At 49.7% G+C, this 23,043-nt stretch overlaps 1 protein-coding gene across 1 annotated transcript; it reads left to right on the top strand.

The window, feature by feature from the left end:
* The first annotated feature begins 511 nt into the window (after nucleotides 1-511).
* On the top strand, nucleotides 512-6,829 carry ZIC5 (Zic family member 5). Its single transcript, XM_049867482.1, has 2 exons — nucleotides 512-1,961; nucleotides 6,387-6,829. The coding sequence occupies exons 1-2, from the start codon at nucleotides 527-529 to the stop codon at nucleotides 6,827-6,829; spliced, it is 1,878 nt and encodes a 625-aa protein (XP_049723439.1). The 5' UTR covers nucleotides 512-526.
* Nucleotides 6,830-23,043: the final 16,214 nt, after the last annotated feature.

Below are 23,043 nucleotides of genomic sequence, written 5' to 3'. Positions count from 1 at the left end.
AGGGGGTCCCCAGGTTCCCCCCACCCCGCACCCTCCGGCCGCGTGCCTGCGCACGCTCTCCGCGACGCGCGTTATGGGAGCGCGGGGCGCTGCGCGCGCAGGCCCAGCTCAAACTTTGTGCAAGTGCAACTTGGGCATCCCCGGGGAGGCGGGGACGCGGGGTTCCGGGGGGGAGGGGGGAGGAGGGAGCGCGAAGCGAAAGCGCAGGCGGCCCCGAGCACGGGGGCGCTTTCCCGCTGGGCCGAGGGCCTGAAAGGGAGCCAATCGGGCAGCCGCGGCTGCTGCCAATCACGCCGCTGCCTCCAATCCCACCCGTGCCATTTCCAAAATCTCGGTCCCACTGCGCAGCTCAAATGTGGTTTTCGCTCTGCCAATCGCTGGAGGACAGAGTGGGAACAGGAATAAGCAGTTAGGAGGCCAGAACCAAATAAGTTAAAGAGCGCTTTATATATACATGTTTTTGAAGGCGGACACAGGGAAAAAAGTCCCCCCAGTGAGGGTCTATGGGCCTGATTATGTAGTTCTGATGGAGCTCCCTTTGGGCAAGAGGAACCCGCCAGAGCTGAGATTAGCGGATTTGGCAACGGCTAAGGCCCAGCCTCTTCAGAATATGACAGGCTTCCTGGCGCTGGCGAGCCCGCCAGCCCACTCCCAACTCCGCGGCGCCGCCGCGTACCTCCACCCGAGGGACCTGGGCGTTGACCCCGGCGTGGCCGTCTCTCCGCTAGGACCGGAGCACATGGCCCAGGCGAGCGCGCTCAGCCTCAGCCCTCCCTCCCAGGCGCTCTTGGCGCAGCCCAAGGCCCCGGCGGCCGCCGCCAGCACTACAGCCACGGTCGCACACCCCGGCGCGGGCACCCACCCCGACAACGGGGGCAGCAGCTGCGCTCAGCCCTCTGAGCCCCCGCCCCCAGCCCCTCCTCTTCCTCCCTCCCCCTCTCCCCCTCCTCTTGCCCTCTCGGGCTACACCACCACCAACAGTGGCGGCGGCGGCAGCAGCGGCAAAGGCCACAGCAGGGACTTCGTCCTCCGGAGGGACCTTTCCGCCACGGCCCCCGCGGCGGCCATGCACGGGGCCCCGCTCGGAGGGGAGCAGCGGTCCGGCACCGACTCCCCCCAGCACCCCGCCCCGCCTCCCCATCCTGTCGGCATGTTCATCTCCGCCAGCGGCACCTACGCGGGCCCGGACGGCGGAGGCGGCGGGGGTCCGACGCTCTTCCCTGCGCTGCACGACACTCCGGGGGCCCCTGGCGGCCACCCGCACCCGCTCAACGGCCAGATGCGCCTCGGGCTGGCGGCGGCAGCGGCAGCTGCGGCCGCCGAACTGTACGGCCGCGGCGAGCCGCCCTTCGCGCCGCGCTCAGGGGACGCGCACTACGGCGCTGTGGCGGCTGCTGCCGCCGCCGCAGCCCTGCACGGTTACGGAGCCGTGAACTTAAACCTGAACCTGGCGGCGGCGGCGGCAGCTGCCGCAGCGGCCGGGCCCGGACCCCACCTGCAACACCACGCACCGCCCCCGGCGCCGCCGCCGCCTCCCGCGCCGCACCCGCACCAGCACCACCCCCACCTCCCAGGGGCGGCCGGGGCCTTCCTGCGCTACATGCGGCAGCCAATCAAGCAGGAGCTTATCTGCAAGTGGATCGACCCCGACGAGCTGGCCGGGCCGCCACCGCCACCGCCCCCGGCCGGCGGCGCCAAGCCCTGCTCCAAAACTTTCGGCACCATGCACGAGCTGGTGAACCACGTCACGGTGGAGCACGTGGGCGGCCCGGAGCAGAGCAGTCACGTCTGCTTCTGGGAGGACTGTCCGCGCGAAGGCAAGCCCTTCAAGGCCAAATACAAGCTCATCAACCACATCCGCGTACACACGGGCGAGAAGCCTTTCCCCTGCCCCTTCCCGGGCTGCGGCAAGGTCTTCGCGCGCTCGGAGAACCTCAAGATCCACAAGCGCACTCATACAGGTGGGTGTCTGTCCCAGTCCGCGCCGCTGCCGCCGCTTCCCGCGCTGCCGCCGCTTCCTGCGCCGCCACAGCTTCCGCCGCTGCTTCTCGTCTCTTGCTCGCCTTCATTTTTTCTTCCTTCTGCTGCTTCTCTTCGCATATGTATAACCCGGACATGTGACTTCTTTTTTTTCTCTCTCCCTTCTTTTTTTTTTCTATGAATAAGTAATTCGATAGCACACACAGGCCCCGCGCTGGGTTCCCCCACGGCGGAGTCTCCAGCGCGTCCGCAGCCTCTGCGCCGGGACCGGCAACGCGCTCCAGCCGCCTCCGCAGCCGCCCGGGAGCAGAAGCAGCAGCAAGAGAAGGAAGGTGCCCAAGACTGTCGGCAGCCCCCATCCGTCCAGCCCCAGGAACTCGGGAGCATGGCGGGGAAGGGGTCACCTGGGCGGAAGCCGCCCTGACGGAGCCCCCACCTCCACGGCCGCAGACCCCACGCGTTCGCCGCGCTCCTGAGAGCGGGCGTGGAGGGGCGCGTGAGGATTCGTTGCTTGTATTGGGGCCACCAGGCCGAGTTCGGTCAGGCCCCTCCTGGAGGGGAGGGGGTTCCGTCATTATGGGGCAGGTGGCGAAAGGCTAGGAGAGGCCCGCGCCCTAGGAGACCCCCCTGCACACACACACACACACAATCACACACCCCACACATACATCTTCACACGCACATACCAAACAACTTCACACACTCATACTCGCCCACCCCCCATTCACTGGACGCCCATATGCCTTCACACATTTACCTTCCATATATACTCATTCACATTTCCTCATTTACACACCCTCATGCACACCCACACTCACACACCGTCACACAGTGCCCTCTTATACATTTTATCACACATAGCCCAGAGCGTGCTGGATAAGTTGGCATCTGACCTTTTAAATAAGATTCTAGTTGGGGGAGAACGGGGAGGACTCACAGCCACCGCTCGGTCGTTGGAGCCAACCCTGCCTTGGATCTTGAGGGAAGCCCCAGGCGCCGTGAGAATCCCTCCCATCACCCCCAAAGCCCTGCCTTTGGGGGTGTCATGGCCCCGGGTGAGGGAGGATGCAGCGTAGGGGTGATCGCGTCTATTCGTGGTGTGCACCCCTTTGAACGGATAAGCGCGTTGGATGGAAGCGCTGCTGAGCGCTGGCACGGTTGGAATTTATAGGGACACAGTATTACCCCTCCGAGGATACTTAAGTAACTGGAGTTTACGTTCAGTAATTACTTGGCTGATTTATCGGCGCTGCAGCGACGAGGAGGCAGCCACTGGGCGTGGGCCTCAACACCAGGCCAGCGGCCGGGGCGAGAGGATCCGGTTCGTTTGCAGGAAGAGACGTGTAGGGGCGTAGCCGAGGCTGGAACCCCGGGCCTTGCTCCTGGAGGCCCACACTTGACAGCAATCTTCTTCCAGACAGGGCTGATGATGGGTTGGGAGCATGTTTTTCGAGGAGCCCCATTTTTTCTAATCTGGATCGGTCTGCCTTAATGATTTTTATGAAAAGAAATTTGCCGCCAGCCCCTTAGTAAACCCCCTCCCCGGCCTGCTAAGGCAGCTGGTTGCCCCTGCGCCCAGCACGTGCCCACGGGGTCTGGGCCCGTGAGCATGGGGAGCCCGACGGGCGCGGGGGCGTGAAGCCTTCCCCAACCCGGTCCCAAAAGGGAAGCCGAAAGGCTGGGCCGGCGGCCTCGGGCGCGCTTCGCCTTTCCAGGCCTCGGAGGGGAAGTGCATCTCCTCGCGGCTGCCGGGAGCTCAGGGCAGTTTCCGCTCCCGTAAAGCCAGGACCTGGAAACCCCTGGCGCCCTGGCGCGGAAGCTAAGCCAGAATCCCAGCCTTCCGGCACCTGCCCGGCGCGGGCTTGGCGGGCCCCACCCCTGCGTCGCCAGGCGGGGCGGGGAGGGGGGGGCCGGTGCTGCGTGCGCGCGCGCGTGGGGGGCGGGGAGACCCCGGCCACCCTCCCCGGAGACCCACTTCCGCCCGATCGGTGAGGGCACCCATGCGGGCTTGGTTGAGGGCAACAGTACGTGGGGGCCTTTGCATTTCCTGCCCCCCTCTCGCAGCTCCGTGGACCCCCATCGGTGAAGAAATCCGGGGCCCTCGGGCGTCTCGTGTTCAACTTCTGGAGCTCGGTGCCTGTTGTTTTTTAGCTGTCCCTGGGCAGCTTAGCCACTGGGCCTTGTATCCAGAGAGGAACTATCCTGGGACTTCATGTCACTCTCCACACCACACTGCTTTCCCTTTTGAGGGTTACCAGGGATCTTGCAACAGAGCGATCTAAGAAATAACCTGAGCCACTCCTGAAGGCCCATTTCCTAACCCACGTGCCTAAGCCAGTTTTGTTGATAACATTCTTCTGGGCCAGACTCAAAGTTCTCTCAAAGAACTGTTAAGACCTGGAAGTTAACCTACAAATAGCTTCCCTAACTTTCCGATGGTCACCACGTCTCTAAAACTCTGTAAATATGTCGTTAAATTCTGACTCTGACGTGACCCCCTGTCAGAATCTGAATTGTAAACACTGGGGTCTTGGAGCCTTTCTAGTTTGGTAGAATTTGCTCACTGCCCCGTAAGGCGTCTAAATAACATGGGCAAGTCTATTACCCCCTTTTTTTTCTCTTCCACTTTCTTCCTCTTCATCCCTAATTTTCTACCTTTTCTTTCCTCTCCATTCCTCCCTTTCTTGGTTCTAATTGCTTCCCTTTATCACGTGCAGTGGAAGAGCCAGTAACGTTCAAAGTGTTTGTCTCCACAATCCGGGATATGTAGGTCGTACAGAAACAAGAGAATTCTAAAAAACGTTCTACGTGTGCATTTTGTGAATAAGTAAAGTGACTTAAATCTCCACGAAGAAAAAAAGAGGAGGCTGATTATAATTTTTTTTTTTTAAAGAATACAGTGTTAAATTAGTATTTTCTCCAACTTAAAGTGGAATACAGAAATCAGGAAAAATAATTGATGTTTTGATAAAAGGGAATGTGCCATATCATATCCACAAAGAATTTTCAAAGGCTGTGATCATCATTGGGATTGTTGAGTTTTTCCTCTACTTACAGCTCAATGTAGGAGGTATACTTGAATAATGTCTAATTTCATTTGTAAACAAAATTTCCAAGGACAGTAAGGTATATTCTAGGCATCTGAATACTGTAAATGTATTTACATATTTTCATATTGAAGCAATTGTTATTGGTGAAATGTAAAAAAAAAAAACAACTATACTGAACCTTTGTATAAAGAGAATAAAAAAATTCACCATGGAATTTATGTACAGGAAGCTGAGTCTTTATAATGGAGTTCTTTTTTTTTAAAAAATAAATGATCCAAAATGAAGAAAAAGGCAATACCTAGCGTGGTACCTGAGTAGCTTCTGAAACATGGACAAAGCCAACTTTCTTTTTTAAATCATCCAAATATAAGAAGAAAATATTATTTTACAATAATATGTACAGCTTGTCAACTGTGGACTCAGATATAAACCTCAAAGATCATACATAAAGTGAAAGGGAAAATTCAGTTACCCTGTCACCTGCTCTCTTTCTTATTGGCTTTTTACCACCCAGGGGTCATGTGGCTGAATTTCTCTAGTTATTGAATAAGTTGACTTGTGGTCTCAGGTAAAGGGTAGGTTTTGGCGTGTAGTCTTCATTAATACTCGTTAGGGTCCTGGTCCCCATGCTCCTAATTGCGCTGTAGGTTGTGAGGAAAACTGGTAGAACACAGAGGCCAGTAACCTATTCTCTGCCCAGCTAGGCCTGTAAAATCTCATGGTGGGATTGTGTGTTTTACACTTGCCTGTATTTCTGAAAAGGATCGTTTTATTTCATTTCCTTCCCCAACTCCACATCCTCCCCACCCCTGCCCCTTTCCATCAGTGAAATCCTGGGGAACACTCTAAAACAAAATGACATTATTTTCTTACAGTTTTACTGAACTCCTAATTTCCTTTTACTGTAGTATGTATGTTTATTTTGTTTTTCTTTTTCCTTGTATTCTTCCCCCTAGCTATGACTTTGGAGGTATCGCTTTATCAGTGTTTATCTCGGTGGAGGGGATCTCCTGTTGATATTTTTGTTTGTATGTATCCTTAGGGGAGTTGGGTTGGTTATGGGGGTCCTAGGTGTGTTTCAATGTTACGTCCTGGACATTGCTCCAGCTGTTCTGAGACTGACCCCAGTGGTACTACAGGAGCTGACATTATCCTCTTCTAAGCCAAGAGCTGCTACTGTCCAAGGAATGCCTCTAGGCCAATGGACACCCGGCCCATCCCTGAGTTATCCCTTCCCCCATTTCATCCTGCGTCACAGGAATTAGAATGGGAGTTGGGAAAAGGTATCCAAGATTTCTCTGTCAAGTGAGAGCTTTCTGGAAAGCAGTTGTTAATCTTGTCTGCATTTTGTTTCAGGGGAAAAGCCTTTCAAATGTGAATTTGATGGCTGCGACAGGAAGTTTGCCAACAGTAGTGATCGAAAGAAACATTCCCATGTCCACACCAGTGACAAACCCTACTACTGCAAGATTCGAGGCTGTGACAAATCCTACACTCACCCGAGCTCTCTGAGGAAGCACATGAAAATTCACTGCAAGTCTCCACCACCTTCTCCAGGAACCCTTGGTTACTCTTCAGTGGGGACTCCGGTGGGCACCCCCTTGTCCCCTGTGCTGGAACCAACCAGGAGTCGCTCCAGCACTCTATCCCCTCAGGTCACCAACCTCAATGAGTGGTATGTTTGCCAGGCCAGTGGGGCCGCCAGCCACCTTCACACACCTTCCAGTAATGGAACCACCTCTGAGTCTGAAGATGAAGAAATTTATGGGAACTCTGAAGTTGTGCGGACTATACATTAAGAATTTATTAATAATAATAAGTAACGTAATAAGTGGGAGTCCTTAGACTATATCCTGACCTAAGACAATGCTGAGCCTGTGACAGACCCATGACTCAGACTTGCCACCAGGTCTAATTAGCCCTATTTATTCAGTATGAAACCCTATGGTGTTTGTACATTTAATTAATTTAATTAAGATATTTGGACTTTTTTTTTCCCCTTAAAAAAAACAAACAGCCCAACCAAGCTGGACTTGTACAGTGCAGGGGGACAGAGCTGGGGGCCAACTGTACCAAGGAAAACGATTGGGAAGATTAGTTAATCAAGATACACACTGTCGACGCAATGTTTTTTTTTTTTTTAAAGGAGGAGGGAAAGAATTAAGTCAGAGTTTAACACAGCTACAAGGCCCTCTGCATTTCCCAGAGTGCCTCTCGAATGCCTTTGACACCATAATGTGGGCTGCTTTTGAGCTTCCCTGTTTGGGGCCCTAATTCTGCAAAGGCCTCGTGATTGTAAACCACATACTTGCTGCATTGCCAACAGATCTTGGACTGTACCTGTGTCCAAAAATATTTGTAAAAACCCTTTGAGTTCTAGTATTTGTCATTTCTAACTTCCACTCTTTTCTCACTGCTCTCACCTTAACTTGGTATTTTTATACAGGATTATTTCTTCAGTACACTATGATTAAAAAAAAAAAAAGGTACAGCAACCTTAATATATCTCCGAATATTTACTGTGCTCCTGTGATTGTTGACGCAAAAGTGAAGAAAAAAGCTGCTGCGGTAGACCAACTGTGAAACTGATGTTTTATACAACAAGAAGTTCAAGTGCTTTCTTTTCTTTCTATGGCTTTTTTTTTTCCCTCCTTTTTTAAATCCATCTGAAATCTCAGATGCCGCCTCTCTATTGTGTCCAAACTTCTTGTGTAATAAAGAGATGTTTTAGATCGTAAGTTCTTTGGGATGCCAAAATTAATAGTCAAGTCTGAGGAGGTGTGAGTTGGCTCGTGACTGTTTTTTTGGAAGGCTGTTTTTAAATCAGGCCAACCTCTCTTTTATGCTGTTGTATCAACCTTTTAAAAGTCTTTGTTTTTCAATGCCTGAAACTCCATTTTAATACAGTTTTCCACCTGAGCACTAAGCACACCGGAAAACTCTATTCCATTTGTAAATGACAATGTGTGAAGCATATGACTTACATTAAAAGAGGGGAAGGAATTGCTATACATATTAAAATTTTTAAAAGGTTTATAGTTACCACCAAACACTGATGAATGTGTGACCTTTGCCACAGCTGTCAAGCTGGGAGGAAAAAGGTCAAGGACCTAGGACAATAACTCTTAGTCAATTTATTTTCGGTTGGTACGACACATCTCGTGCAAAATGTAGCCCATCATAAACATCGTACAAATACACTGAAGAGCACTAATTTATCCTTAGAGACCCTGAAGACACCCCCTCCCCAGGGTTTATAGAAATTTGTTTTGTGTGCTGTAAGTGGTTGATGTAGTCTTGTCATTGTTAATAACTTGTATGTGAACACTATTGTTTGTACAGTTGAATTAATTTATTTTCAGAGATCACCTCCCCCCACCCCCCCGGAAGAGTTCAAAGCACACCAAAGAATTACATTATACATTTTGGTGAAAGATTTGTCATTTATGATCCATGGTTTATTAAAAAAAAATGGAAAAAATTATATTTCTAAGCTTACTTGAATGAACAATGTAATGTGAAAACCAAGACTCTTCCTGCATGTATTTTTTTGCATTGTGTTGATGAGATTATATATAGTTTATAGATATATTACTAGTACAGTGCATGGTGCTGTCACTTTGAAAGCCTTTAAATGTTGTCTTCGGATTGCTACCGTGAATACAAAACATGGCAGACCCTCTTTTATAAAGAACATAAAACTTGAATATAAAATAATTCTACATTTAAAAAGTTTATTTGATTTTCATATTACTTTCAAAGCCCTTTCAAATGGACAAAATAAGAAGGTATGAACTTTGGGGGGGGTTAATTTATGTATTGTAAACTTATTAGAACAAAATATTCCTGATTTATAACGAGTTGTTTTATTTATACAACTTTTTCAATGGTAGTTTGCACTATATTATGCTACACGTTTATTTATTATGAAACAAAGGAATATGTATTTTATGTATTTCGCCATGCATAGGTTGACTCTGCCACAGATTTATTGGTTCCTGATACACCTAAAATAAAAACTTAAAATGTGTACCTCCAATAGAAAGAAAGGATGGTTACGAAGTAATAATTTAATAAAGGTATTCTTCCTATGGATTGCTTATGTTTTACATAACGGCACATTTGCCATTTTCTCACAGACAGAACAGGTTGACGTAGTAAACATTTAGATTCTCTTCCTTTGGTCTCTTGATTTCGTAGATTCTTCCCCAAGCAATAAAATATTTTTACAGCTTGGTTTAATTTATGATTTAATCTAGAAAGTGCAATATATGTATGAAGACTAGTCGCTGCAGGTTGCAATACACTAGCACAGATCTTAGGAGTTACCTGCGTTCATTTGTTAAACAGCAAGGTTAAAATTTATATCCCTAGTGACTCTTAAGTCAGTGAAAAGCTGAAAAGTGAATTTTGACATTAGAGTGCCTGGCCTCTAAGTAAAGGAAAGATGGATGGGCTCCCAGACACAAAGAAGGTGAAGGCCAAATCGTTCAGGAGCCGTGATGGGTATTGAGTTAAACACATCCTGAATGAAGTTGGGTAGTGGGCATCGAGTTCCTCTTACATCAGGTAATGAGGGGATAAAACATTGTGGCTTACTTTGGGACTTGAGTGGATGTAAGCACCAGCTCAGAATTTTGGGGCAGGCGTTAGGGAGAAATTAGATTGGTGGCAACAAAATACTCAAGTGGCTTAAACTAGTGAATTTGGTATCCACGTTAACAAGGCTGATCATTTGCTTGTTTTTATCTCTGCTGATACAAAACTGATAAAAGGCAAATAGTGAAACAATTAAAAGTAATGTCAGTCAGAGTTTCTCCAAAAGGTTAGAGTGGTTTTTAAAAGGTTTGTTAAATGTAGTAAAGGTGAAACAGGTTGCAAAGAGTTGTTTTAAGCAAGATGACAATAACCAGCACACGAAGGAGAAAAACACTCATAAATGAGGGCCCCAATCAATGGGAAAACTTATAGCTCTCTAATGAAGTTTCTTGTGAAAAGAAGGGTGACACAAAGCCACCGAGAGACATGAATCATTCATGGGAAATATAAAAGATAAAAGATATCTGACAATGAGCGGAACCTTGTATAGAGTGTATGAAACAAGTTTCCCCTTCTTATTTTCTGCTTTAGAACGCACAATCTCCCACTCCCAGCGTTCTCTGTCCAGTCTATAGAGTTAAAATTGACCACTGCTCGTCCTGCGCCACTTCAAAGTAATTTAGTCCACGACGGAAGGCTTGGCGCTTGGACAATCTTCATGGTGTGTTAAGATTTCTATGGCAATTGGCAAGCAAGACGTTCCCATCTGAGTATGTCTCAAAGAAAGCCACTTATTGACACTAAGTTGGCTATCTTCAAAGACTTCATCTTTCCTAAGCAAAACGTGGCCCTCTCAAACACTATTTAAATCATTCATCTACCTTTGTTTTCCAAGCTAGGAGAGTCTTCAGACACATGATTCTTTGTAGTTGATGTATATTTTTCCCCATTCAAAATGCTCTTTGGGAAAAGCAAATGCTCTAAAATCTAAAGTACTTGAAAACAGCTCGAGGGTGGGAATTATATTCTCTTAAGGAGGTGGAGACGGCCACACAAGTGTGATTGGATTGGGACAGGAAAAGAGGGGGCCCAAACCCCTTGAAAGCCAGGCCCAACTATCTACAGACATATGTGTACTGCAGTCTCATTCTTTACATCCTTCATTTTGTGGAAACTCTTGGAAATGGTTGTAGCTGATTCTATCTACCTACCAACTATCTATCTATCAACTATCGGCTTCTATGAAACAGGACAAGAAATTTTGCCAGAGTATTTTCTATTCCAGTTTGGTTGGGGTGGGGGAGGATTTGGAGAGAATCTAGTTTCTCAAATAATCACCCTAAGGCAGAGGAAAGGGTGGTAGATCCCAAGGGAAACAAAACAACCCAGACACATTTTCACCTGGTCACCTCCTTACCTGCTTGCCCATCCACCCCTAGTATACCAAAACAGGATACATGGCCATGGATACCCACTTTTCCAGGTCTGCGGGATGACTAAGGAGACCCACAGTGAAAACACCCTGGAGTTGGCTCCCGCTTCCCCTCAGTGAACAGAAAACTCATATCAGCTCACATCCCCCTCAAGCCCACGGCACAAAGACTGCTGAGTACACACACATTCACCCACAAAGCAAGTGGCTAATCAGACAAGGAGTCAGGATTGCTATGGCCATGGGCAGGGCCAGGGCAGTCCCTGGCAGAGCCTCGGCTTCGATTTGAGCCACCGTCTTAGGATACAGGTGCAGCGACCTTTGCTTTCATGCCCTATTAGTTCGGTCAATTTTCACCTCCTCAGAAATATATATTTCTTTTTATATGTGCACATACACACATAGATATACATATCCAGCTACATTTTGGTTAAGATTCTCCCTCCCACCCCCACCCTCCTCCAGCACATCCTAGCTTGAAAGAAAGGAGAGAGGAAGAATGAAGAGAGAAGGAGAGAAAGCTGAGTAGGGGTGAGGGGTGACGTTGGGGGTGGGGGAGGCGGAGAGGGGCAGGGGTGCCAGAGCCCCAGTTCCTCTTCCTTCTCTCCCCACCTAAGTACTTTTATTTGCAGAGCGATTGTTCTTTGTTTATTTAATACAAGTACTGTGTGAATGGTGAAAAATAAACACGATGAAAAATAACCAAACACATGATTCCTCCTAGTGAAAAAGCCCGGACTTAATAAAAGTGCGAAGCAGTCACCGCTGAATGAGAAACCCTTTGAAGTGGAACTTATTATAGGAGGAATACTTTGGGGTTGCCTTAACAACGCCGCTGAATCGAAAAGCGCTCGCCTTTGTCAGCGATTTGTTCTCCTTTGCTGGGGTGCCCGGAGAAATTACTTACACGGGCTGCCTTAACATGCAGCCTGCAAATCAGTAACTTTGCAGCTCAGACTTGGAGACGCCACTTTGCAACGGACAAAAAGAAGTCAGGGGGGAAACGCACCAACCTTTCACGCCCAGGCTCTGGGGATGGGGACGCACGGGTGTGTTGGGGGCGGCAGATAAGTTGTATTACAACTGGCCCCCCTCACCCGGGCTCCCCACCTCCACCCAGCTCTCCGGGGCTGGGGCCTCTGCCTCCCTAGCCTCTCCCGGTTTCCGGGGAGACGCTGGCTTCTCCAGGGCCCTCCAGCGAGGGGCGCTCTTCCGCGCGCTGGCTTGGCGCGGGACTTTCCCAGCAGTCCGGGCCATATTTAATAAGGGTTGTTTATCACTGAGTCGCTTTGAAGGGTCGCCTCCAGCCCTGTGCCCATTAGAAAGGCAGAGGTGACATTTAAACTCCTTTTTCAAGGATCGCGGGGGAACTTCAATGAAAAGGCAACTCGTTTGTCTTATGAGCCTGGAAACAACCCCCTTCTCGCTCCTTTTGACCACATGGCATAACTCAAAAACAATAGTTCAAAAGTGAAATGGCATCGTGGTGTTCACTCAGAGACAGGCCCCCATCTAGCATCACAGAAAAGGGCAAGTTCGCGAGACAATGTGTTTTTTGTGTCCGACTCTGTCACAAGGATTGTGTTGTTTGCTTTGCAGGCTGCGCCTGTTATACTTTCCTGAAAGTGCTTGTGTTAAACAAGAGTTATAAGTCATCCAAAACAACAAACATTTTGATTTTCTTTGCCTAAAGGGCTTTCCCTGGCTATGGGCACCGTGAAAAAATAATGTCCTTACTGAGAAAGGAACACCAGTAGTAGCATTACAAGCGGGCGCATTAAATATTGAATGACACGGGAAAAAGAGCTTGTCCAGGGGCATTCAGCCTTAAAGTCTTTCTTCAACTTTGTCTTCGGTGGCTGCTGGACTATTTAAGATGGTATTAATTAAGGCAGCCTCGGATGCCGCCAAGCCGGCCGGCCCCTCGGCTGCGCTTGGTCAATGGGCCTATGTCCCTGCGCTCTGCTCATGCGTTGGCTGAGACGAGCGCAAATGTCACTTCTCATTTGGAGGCTGAAGAAAAGTGCTCATCCTATATTAGGGGCAGCAGGGACGCAGTCATCAGCAGGCGTTAAAGGAATACGAGGGCCTGGGGGCGAGGAGAGGGGAGGCGGGAACAAAACGGGAACAGCTGCCCCGGGCTAGGGAGGAGAGAGTGGGCCGGCGCGCACCGCTGTTGGCACGTTTTGGAGACTGTCGTTTAGCAAACAAGGATCACACGAAACTCCCTGGGTTTGAGCACCCCCTCTCTTTCGCTCCCGCGTGGGGAAAATTAAAACCCTAGCCCTGCAAAAATCCGTTAGGCAAACTGGCACGGCGTTATTTTACAAAGGGACTCCTTTCTACAAAGAAAGACAAAAGCTCGGTGCAAACAGGCCTCTCTCCTGGCTTCCTCCTTCTCCCTAAGGTCCCCCTTCACAGATCACAAATACAGCCCAAAGAACCTCAGCCAAGGATCTCCCAATTCAATTTTACAGATGGTGACACTGAGAGCTCATGCAAGATTCAGCAAAGATTTTTGTCAGTATTCCCCTGAGGAACTGAGACCCTTATGGAGGCCAAAGACCTAGACAGAAGTAGAGTTCTGGTTAAAGTCGCCAACTACCACGGCAAAATAACCCTGTCCCCCAATTTCAAGGGTTGGATTCAAAAGCAAATGGATATTATTTTCAGCAGCGGGTAATTCCTAACCAAAAAAAAAAAAGGAAAAGAAACGAAGCCTACTGCCAACTAACCGCAGCATACATGAAGTGCATGCTTTAAGAAACTCTGTTAACTATCAATTCTTGATGAGAGACAAGACTTGGCTGGGCAGAGGGGTGCAGCGCGCCCAGGCCGGTTGATTTCTGCAGCCAGAGGCCCTACCCGTGCCCCTGTCTCTCCTGGTGTGGGTTCCAGCTGGACACAGGCTTTTTTTTTTTTTTTAAATCACAGGCCCCTTGGAGGTGGGGGGCGTGGGGAGTGGGGGAGAGGCAGCCAAACGCTCTTTGCTTGGAGAGGGGGATGTGTGATTTGGAGCCTCCTTTGGGCTTAGAGTGGCCGCTTCCCCAGTGGTTGCCAGATACAGGGGTTTAGCGTCTTTAACTCCAGATTCATTTGCCGAGTCCGATTCTCCATCTTGGGTTCCCTCGGGCTTCTTGGATAAGGGACGGTTACAGTCCCTACCCTTCCTACGGAGGCTAGGCTCTAACGCTAGAGGGGAGTTTCGGATTCGTCATCCCTAAGAGCTGCAGGCACCGCTCTAGGGTCAGGACACCGGCAGAGGTGGGGTGTGGGGAGAGTGAGAGGGGGCCTCACCAGCACGGTGCCACCACGCCCCCTCCCCCATCGTGTCTCCCGCAAAACCAGCAGGCCCTATCACCGACCTGGGTGATCTTTTTTCCTGCCTTTCCCCTCTTCCTGCTTTGTTCTTCCTGCCTCTTTTTCCTCTACTTCTCTTTTGGCATGAGCAGGCCCCAGGCCAGGTTAAGGCTGCGGAAAAGATGCCTTTTGGCCTGGAACTCATGCGCGCGCTCGTGTACACACACAGACACAGACACACACACTCATGCACAACTCAACCCCCAGTCCTCTCCCCCCCCCCGCCCCAGCCAGTGCACTGGGCACACGCTCGGGCTCCAGGCACCTTGCCAAGAGCGCGCGAGCACCCTGCGTGGCACACTGGCTTGTGTTCCTGCACAAAGTGGCGGGGGTGGGGTAAGGAGGGAGGGGTGGGCGGCGGTAGACGCCGCTGACGGATGGCGGTGCGCACAAGTTCAGTGCTCAACTTCCCGCTTTTAACGAGACCCAGGATCCCTTTGGAGAGACCCTCGGGACCTGGCGGCTGGGCTGGGAGTGGCGTGGGTAAGCTGGCCGCGCGGGGCGCGCGCGGCGGGGCACGAGGGCGCTAGAGGAGGAGGGCGCGAGGGTGCCCGCGGCCGGCCGGGCGCTCCGAGAAGTCAGCGCGAGCAGCTGTGACTTCACCTATTAGCCCCGATGTCTTTCCGAGCAGCCTGGTGGAGTTAAACAGCCCTCAATGGGCGCTCTGGGGCGCCTCCAGCCTGACCTCCACCCGGGTTTAATAGTTTCATAGGAACTTCATTAAATCAATTACTTCGTGAGCACATCATCATTTATTTGTAATTAGCAGCGAGGAGCGCGTTCTCTCCCCCAGCCCGCTGCCCAGGTCCCAGCGGGATTGGCGGAGTTCTCCAAGCACTTTTGTTTGCTCGAGTGTTGACTCCCGGCATTATTCGGCCCGGGTAATCTTTACGTCTTAATCTAGCATTCAGGGGGCGAAGGGAAAACAAACAGGGCGCAGGCCGGAGGCCAGCCCTGCGGGCTCGGCCTCCCCATAACGCCGCGCCCCTCTACTCGGGAGCGTTGGGCGCGTCTCCGCGGTCCCCTCTCCTCCCGAGCGGAGCGGGCCGAGGGGCGCAAAGAGGGGAGCGAGGCTGGAGGCAAATGAGAAAGCACGGGGATTCGGAGAAGGCAAAGGGCGAAGGACCAGTGGCTGAAGGCGCGAAAAGAGGAGGAAACCCGAGCAGGAAAAAAAGGAGCGGGAAAGCAAGTCTTGAGAAGCGAGCACAAAAGGGAAACGTTCAGTCTCGTGCGTGTGCGCGGGCGGTGTTGGAGGGGAAATGTGTGTGTGTGTGCAGGATGCGCGTGAGGTAACATCCATTTCAGCTGCCGAGGAGCGGGGCGCAGAGAGGGGAGTAGGAGCAGGAGATGCCTGCTTGGCCTGCGCGGAGGCAGCTCGCTGGGTGTCCCGGCTGCAAAAGTGCTTTCATCTGGGGGCGGCAGCCCCGGGCGCAGCTACGCGGCAGCCCACAAATTACGAGCGAGTGGTTAGCGAGGAGGGGGAGTTATGGCAAGCCCGCCCAGACCCTGCGCGTGCGGAGCGACGCGAGTAATGGCTCCGCGAGGGGTCGTGATTCCTTTCGAGTGTAATAATCTTTCCCCACACGCTACAGCGCCGTCCAAATACCGTGCGGATCGCAGGAGTCTCGGTTCGCGGTGCCAAAAATGTGGGCGACGCGTTCCCGCGTTCTTCCCCTAGACCTGATTTCCGCTGCAAGTTGGAGAAGTCCCTCCAGCACAGGAAACACTCAACTTCTGCGGACGATCCAAGCTCAGGAAATGGAGGGGGCCTGGGGAGAGCCAGGGGGAGGGCGCGGGAGGTGAGGGGTCATTGATGATCCGGCTCCGATTCTTTCAGGAACAGGGCGGGGCTGTAAGGGCTGTGTGCACAAGTGTGTCGTTAGGAAAAGGCTGTTGGGACATACACCCAACGAGTGGGCTTCCAGAAGAAACAGGGGTCCCAGGGGATCTTTGAGGTCAGTGTATTAGATACACGGTGTATATGTGAGGTTTTGAGGACTGGGTCTTGGATTTCTCAACTGGCTTTTATGGCCAGGCCAGATCGATCTGGGATACTATTTGGAGGCAAAGAATAAGTAAAGGTGGTTATAGCCTTGTTGGTGATTTTGTGACCTCTGGTTTTGATAAAGACCGAATCAGTGTTTGTAGTATTTGTGTTCAAGTGGGCCCAGTAGAAGACTCTTGAGAACACAGTGCATCAGTGGGTGACTGCATGGTGACAGTGTCTGTCCTGGGATGCAGGTGGGAGGACAGGGTGGAGGTATGGCCGAAAGGCTTTCTGATTCTGTGGGCTGTGTCTGGGGGCAGTGGTGTGTGAGGGTGGTTGTGCTCCTGGGAATAGTAGCTTAGCTTGCTAGGGATCCTGACATGGGTTCTCCTGAGGCCTAATACACATGACAGTGCTTTGGGCTCCCAGGTTGGTATGGTAAGGCCCCAGCTTCCTCAGTCCCCCCATTCCTCTCCTGGTTTTCCCCTTTCCTCAGGTCTCACCATCCTCCACTTATTCTGTTCCTCTTTCTGCTCGTATTTTCACCAAGTTGACTTATAGGTCATTTAACCTTCTGCCCAAGGGTCTTATGCATCCTTGTGCCTGCTGGACACAAGGATGAGAAAGAGACAGGGGGCAGCTTGGATCCTGTTTCAAAATAGGCTTTCCTCCCGTCCCTGTGAATTGCAGAGATCTAACTCAGATGCCAGCTGCTGCTGACCCATCAGGTTGGTTTGAAAACTTGAGTCAGCCTTGGAAACAGGAAATGGAACCAGAGAAGGACCACCAACCAGTCTGTCTGCAATCCTGGGAGTACCTTCAAAATATAAAACCATTTTGCATAAGCCTCTCCTTCCCCTGCCCTTCCCCCTCCCCCCCTCCCCCCCCCAAGAGGGAGTCCACACTGAACTAGTTAAAATGGTCAGGCTTTCAGAATTACCAGGAAAAGCAAATGTGTGCCTAAAGCAAAATACTATTTTCTGGGAAATATCTGGGACCCAAACACTGTAAACACAAACACTCCTTAGAGTCTGTTGTACACATGTCTACTTGGGTATATGGAACACCTGTGCTAGTTAAATGTATATTTGATCCGACAAGTCTGTATACAATTGTGAAAAGCATTGCCCTTGAGTCGATTCTGACTCATAGCGACCCTATAGGACAGAGTAGAACTGCCCCATACAGTTTCCAAGGAGCACCTGGTGGATTCGAACTGACGACCTCTTGGTTAGCAGCCGTAGCTCTTAACCTCTACGCCGCCAGGGTTTATAGCACATCTAAAATCCAACCTTGCAAATTATCAGGGCCTTACACACCCAGGACCTAACCAAATTCAGGACAGCTTTGGAAAAGAGACTGAAGAAAGACTACATTTAAAATAAAATTAAAATGTAATTTACCCCTGACTTCTCTCTCCACTCCTCCCCCTCCCTCCCTCCCTCCCTTCCTCCTTGCCTCCCTCCCTCTACACTGTTTAACAAAATAGCAGCATTTGGAAAAAGAAAGGCAGGGGGAGCATTTTAGGAGCTGGTAGGGTTTTGGGTGAAGTGGTTAATTTAGAAAATCTGGATGCTGGTCACAAAGTTTTCTCGGTAATACTCAAATTATGCGTTTCTCTCTCCACTCCAGATCCTAAAAGCTTTTAGGATTAAAAGCTGGCCTACATCTTGAATATGTTCTGACTCTACCTTATGGGTGTACATCCCTGGCAGCTCCACCTGCAGCTCTCCCCCTATCAGTAGGAGCCGGTGCTCTCCTCCTGGCCTCCTTTCAGTTGGGCTCCCCTGACAGTATATGCTGGACTGTTCTAGCCTGTTCCCCTTACTTGACTGAGGTGCTTGCCATTGGACCCTTTCAGCATGAAAACCAATATCTACCATGCTCATGGTCTGTCCTCACCTGTCCAGGAGGGTTCTGAATAGGCTTCTCTTGCCACCTAGCCACAGGTTTCACCTCCCAACCTGGCAGGAAAAAGAAAAGTTCTGGCACCGAGGTATTGTAGACTCAAAAGCTGGGCAAAAGCCGGAGGGAGGGGATCCTGGAGTCCTTGACAGCCTGGTTTCCGGAAACGGTGCCTAAGGGAAATAGAAGGGAGGGCCCTGGGAAAACTTGGAATGGGAGGGGCTATGCCAATATTTGTGTCCCTTTAGGGGAGAGGGCAAAGGTTTGACTGCTCTGGTCATTTCTTAAATAAACTGACCCAAACAGAGCAAGCCTTAGAAAAATCTATGGTCTAGGTCAAGCGTCTGTTGTGTTATGGAGAGAAACTTCTGGGTGGGAATGGGCCTCAGTCTGGGCCACCTCTCTCTGTTCTCAGACTCAGCAGTTCCGGTAGCTCCCAGGAGAAGGTCTGCTCATTCCTGTGAGGGGCAAAATCATGATGTGATTGTAGGCAAGCCCTTCTCAGGGAGGAAGTCTACCTGAAGACAGAGAACAAGTCCCCTGAAAAACACAGCGATCTACCAGCATCCTCCCTCCCCATATCCTCCAGTTCCCCTGTTATTTCCTTAGACCCTTTATAACCACCCCATAAATCAGAAGGCTTGGGTTGGTTCAGAGACAGCAATGTGCCTTGAAAGGACTTTAGTGTCTTTGGCCATGGACAGGGAGATTGGAGTTTTTATTTTCTGAGACACCTCCAACCTGCCTGATGCCTGTTGGGAAGGAAGTGGAGAAGCTCCATCATGAAAAATGTCATTCTTGGGCACTGGGTTTTTTGGTTCCTTCAGGTTCCTTTTTGAGATTGGGACTGGCTTTAATGGGACGGTTTCCACGGGCCCCATGGGTGTCTGGAGAATTGCAGACACAAAACTTCTCATTTCCTGAAGGGCAAAGGAAGCCCTGCTTGGGTCCTGGACTGAGCTGAGCATCACCCTGCCTTGGAGCTGGGAGCTCTGAGGCCCTGGGGGCAGAGCTGGAAGTCAAGTGTTTTCTAGTTCGGACCTTGCTATAGAGAGAGTACAAGTAGGAAAGGATATGGAAAGTCATAGAGAAGCTTTATATCCATTGCTCACACGCTTCTCTATGTACCTATGTAGTACAGGGAGCTCCAGCCAAGAATTCAGAGGATCAGACTTCTCACTTGGACCTGGCTTCCCATGGTCAGCAAAATTCAGGGGAGAGCCAGACCATTGTCATCCAGTTCCATTACATTCCCATCTTTGCCTGTTGTGTGTGTGTGTGTGTGTGTGTGTGTGTCCAGCCCTACCCAGTACTCCTGCTTCAGAGGAACTATTAACACATTAATATTATCAATAGCAGGCAGTGCCTGAGCCATCAGGGATTTATTAAAACATCTGAAGCAAGTCGTTTCAAAGCGCTGATTTGTTTTATAGTCAGTATTACATTTTATGACAGGCTCTTTTGCCAGCAAAATGAGTGCATAAGCATCATACACGGCTTGGTAGACTGGAACTGGTGCCCTGGACTGCCCTGCTAATTTGTGTTCCAGGTCCCTTGGGAAGCTTCTGTGATTTGCAGACAACTACTGACCCTTTGCTGACCAACCCAGAACGAACTAGATAGGGAGTGCCCCTCCCTCTCCCCACCACCATTTTTATGGGTAGAAGAACTTTCCTTTCCTTTTCTACCATTTTCCTTAAATTTAAAACGCAATAAGAAAGCCAGTTATCCAGTAGACCCAGGCCAAACATGTTTCCGTCCACTTCTGCTTTTTTGTTATGGTTTTTCCCTATTTCCTGGGTCTCACAGGAGCAAATTCCGGGCAGTTCAACCCTCCTTAAAACCAGGGTACTAAAGGAGAGGCACAAACAGGTCACTTGGAGGAGGTGGGTGTGTGTGTTTGCCCGGGGACTCCCAGCAATCTTGTAACCTCCCTCTCCGTTCAAATGCCCGCACCCCCATCCCACCTTCACCCTTCCACCCCCATCATCAACGGAAAATGAAGAACCTGGTATATAGCTTGGTGGGGTGGGAGAGGAAAACTTGTCAGGGCTGTGATTTTTTGGTCCCCTCCCAGGCCTTCCTCTCTGGGTTGGGAGATAGTGCTCAAAAGTTCCTTCTCAACGTTCCCAGGGAGCAGGGTTTGCAATATTTTACAGCAGCTGTTTAACGTTTCCCTACCTAGTTATTAAACACGAAAGGGAGTAAATTAAAATGGCAAAGTAAAATGAAATAAAAGGCGTCTTTTCTTTCTGTAAAGAGACAACACCTAATTAAGGAATATTTGAATCCCGCAAAAATGCAGACCCTCACGGGTGACATAAAACTTCTCCTTTTAAACTAGGAACAAACCCCAGAAAATTAGGGACAGGCCCAAGAGGGAGTCCTTTAAACAAAAAGCTCCGTCCTCTTGAGACTTTTGACTTTTTTTTTCCCTTCCTTTTTTCCTCTTCCACAGTCCCGAGGGAGTATTAAACTCAAACGACTCCTTTGAGTTAAAGTTTTTTTGGGCTGTAGCCAACCAAGCACACACAGCCAGCCTTCTCCCCTCCTGCCAACAGCGCCTGGGCGCTCCAGCCCAGAGCATTTGTATTCTTCTCCCCCAGCCTCCTCCCCTCCCCCACACCTTCTTTTCAGTCCTTCCTCTCAGTTCCTTCCCAGTTTCTCTTTTGTCCTTCTCTGACTCTGTTTTTTTTTCCGCAGCACTTTCCTCTACCTCCCCCCATCTCTTCTGGGAGCTTTCTCAAAGCCTACCCCCCGCTTTACGTTTTCTTTAACCCGTCAGAGCTTGGTGAGAGGGGGGCCTTCTTTCTTTTTCTCCTTGACTCTTGTTGTTGACTAGATACCAGAAGCTTTGGCCTCCCTCAGCTTGATTCCACCCTGGGTCCTATATTCAGTTCCCCAATCTTAAAATCACCCTTCCTCTATTGGGTGTGGTCTCCTTATTATATGCAGAAGCCTGTTTTCTTGTCTTCACTCTCAGGCATTTTTGACACTTGACTTTTATTTAGGAACTGTCTCATCAGGGCACCTGACAGAAATAAAACTCACTGAGTGTTGTTGTTAGCTGCTGACCCCTTGGCGCCGACTCGTGGTGACCTCCTGCACAACAGAACCAAATGCTGCCCTCTTCCTATGCAACATGCCATCCCCATGACCTGTTGTGGATCAGACCATGTGATCCATGGAGTTTAAGTGGGCTGATTTTTGGAAGTAGATTGCCAGGCCTTTCTTCCTAGTCTGTCTTAGTCTGGAAGCTCAACTGAAACCTGTTTAACATCACAGCAACACGCCAGCCTCCAGTGACAGTTGATTGGTGGCTGCACATGAGGTATATTGGACAGGAATTCAACCAGGACCCTGGAAGGCCAGAATTCTGCCACTGAACCACCAATGTCCCTCTACCAAAACAAAACAAACCCACTGCTGTCGGGTTGATTCTGACTCATAGCAACCCCATGTGGAAGCAGACTGCCACATCTTTCTCCCATCGGGTTAGCTGGTGGTTTCGAACCGCTAACCTTCTGGTTACCAGTTGATCACTTTAACCACTGTGCCACCAGGGCTCCTTTCAGTAACTATAAAGGGGATAGGAGCCCTGATGGCGCAGTGGTTAAGCGCTATGGCTTCTAACCAAAATGTCACAGTTCAAATCCACCAGCTCTTCCTTGGAAACCTTATGGGGCAGCTCTACTCTGTCCTATGGGGTTGCTATGAGTCAGAACTGGCTCCATGGCACTTAACAACAAGTGGGGGATAAACCCTACAGAGGTGAGAGCAGCCGCCTTAGGCAGGAACTTTGCCTTCTCCCTCAGTTCTGTGATGGCCAGGCTGTCTCGGAGAACATCAAAGGCAGGACTATTCGATACTTGGGACAGTATTCTTCCTATAATAGTTGCGCATTTAGTTCAGTATCTCTTTAGTTACCCTTTTAGAAGAATATTTGTGTTCCTGCTGTTTAGTTTTGTAGTTGGGAAGAGGGAAAGAAAAGACCCCAGTTAGGATGAGGCTAAGACAACATGAATTAACATGTCTTGAAATGTCCACAAGTTACAAAAAATTCTTAGGAATGCCTTACCCAAGCTTGCCTTTCTGAGATTATTTTAGGTCTTCGACAGCTTGAAAATTGTGCAAAATTCTCGCCTACACCACAGTGCGTAGGATGGAGCCAGAGGTTCCCAGATTCCTGCTTCTTAGACTAAACAGTAAAAGGAAATCATTTTTTCCCCCTCAAGAAAGAAGGGAGGCTATTTCATTGGCATTTCCTTTTTGAGTTGGATCCTGGGTCTGGCTTTTCCTTTTAAAAGGGTAGACCCAGATGCCACCAAAGTGGTATAAAATAGAAGCAGAGTTCTCTTATTCCCTGATCTGCTACAGAAATATTTGTGTGACTGGCTGGGTCCAAGTTCAAGGAACCCAGCTCTCTCAGCCTCAGTTCTGTCTTCTCTTCTCTAAAAGATCTAGATAGGAAAAAAAAAAAATTAAGTTCTTTAATTTCTTTCATCTATATTAAAATGTATATAATATTTCTGAGTAATACCTTGGGTGGGATTTTCAGGGAAAGGATTGTAGTCATAAAAGTAATATATCTTTATTATTCCTAACCCTTTAAGTCTTTTGCATATGTTCTCTGATTTGAGTCACATAATACTTCTCAGAATAGAGTGGGTAGGCTTTATTATCCTTATTTCCTGGATGAAGGAACCAATTCAGAATGGTTAGCGTCACACAGTAGTAAGCGTAGAATCAAAGGAGTCCAAATCCCAGGATCTTCTTACCAAAGGGTAATG

Source organism: Elephas maximus, chromosome 23 (genome assembly GCF_024166365.1).
Source record: "Elephas maximus indicus isolate mEleMax1 chromosome 23, mEleMax1 primary haplotype, whole genome shotgun sequence".
Lineage (NCBI taxonomy): Eukaryota > Metazoa > Chordata > Mammalia > Proboscidea > Elephantidae > Elephas > Elephas maximus.
This window is presented reverse-complemented; position numbering and strand designations above follow the sequence as displayed.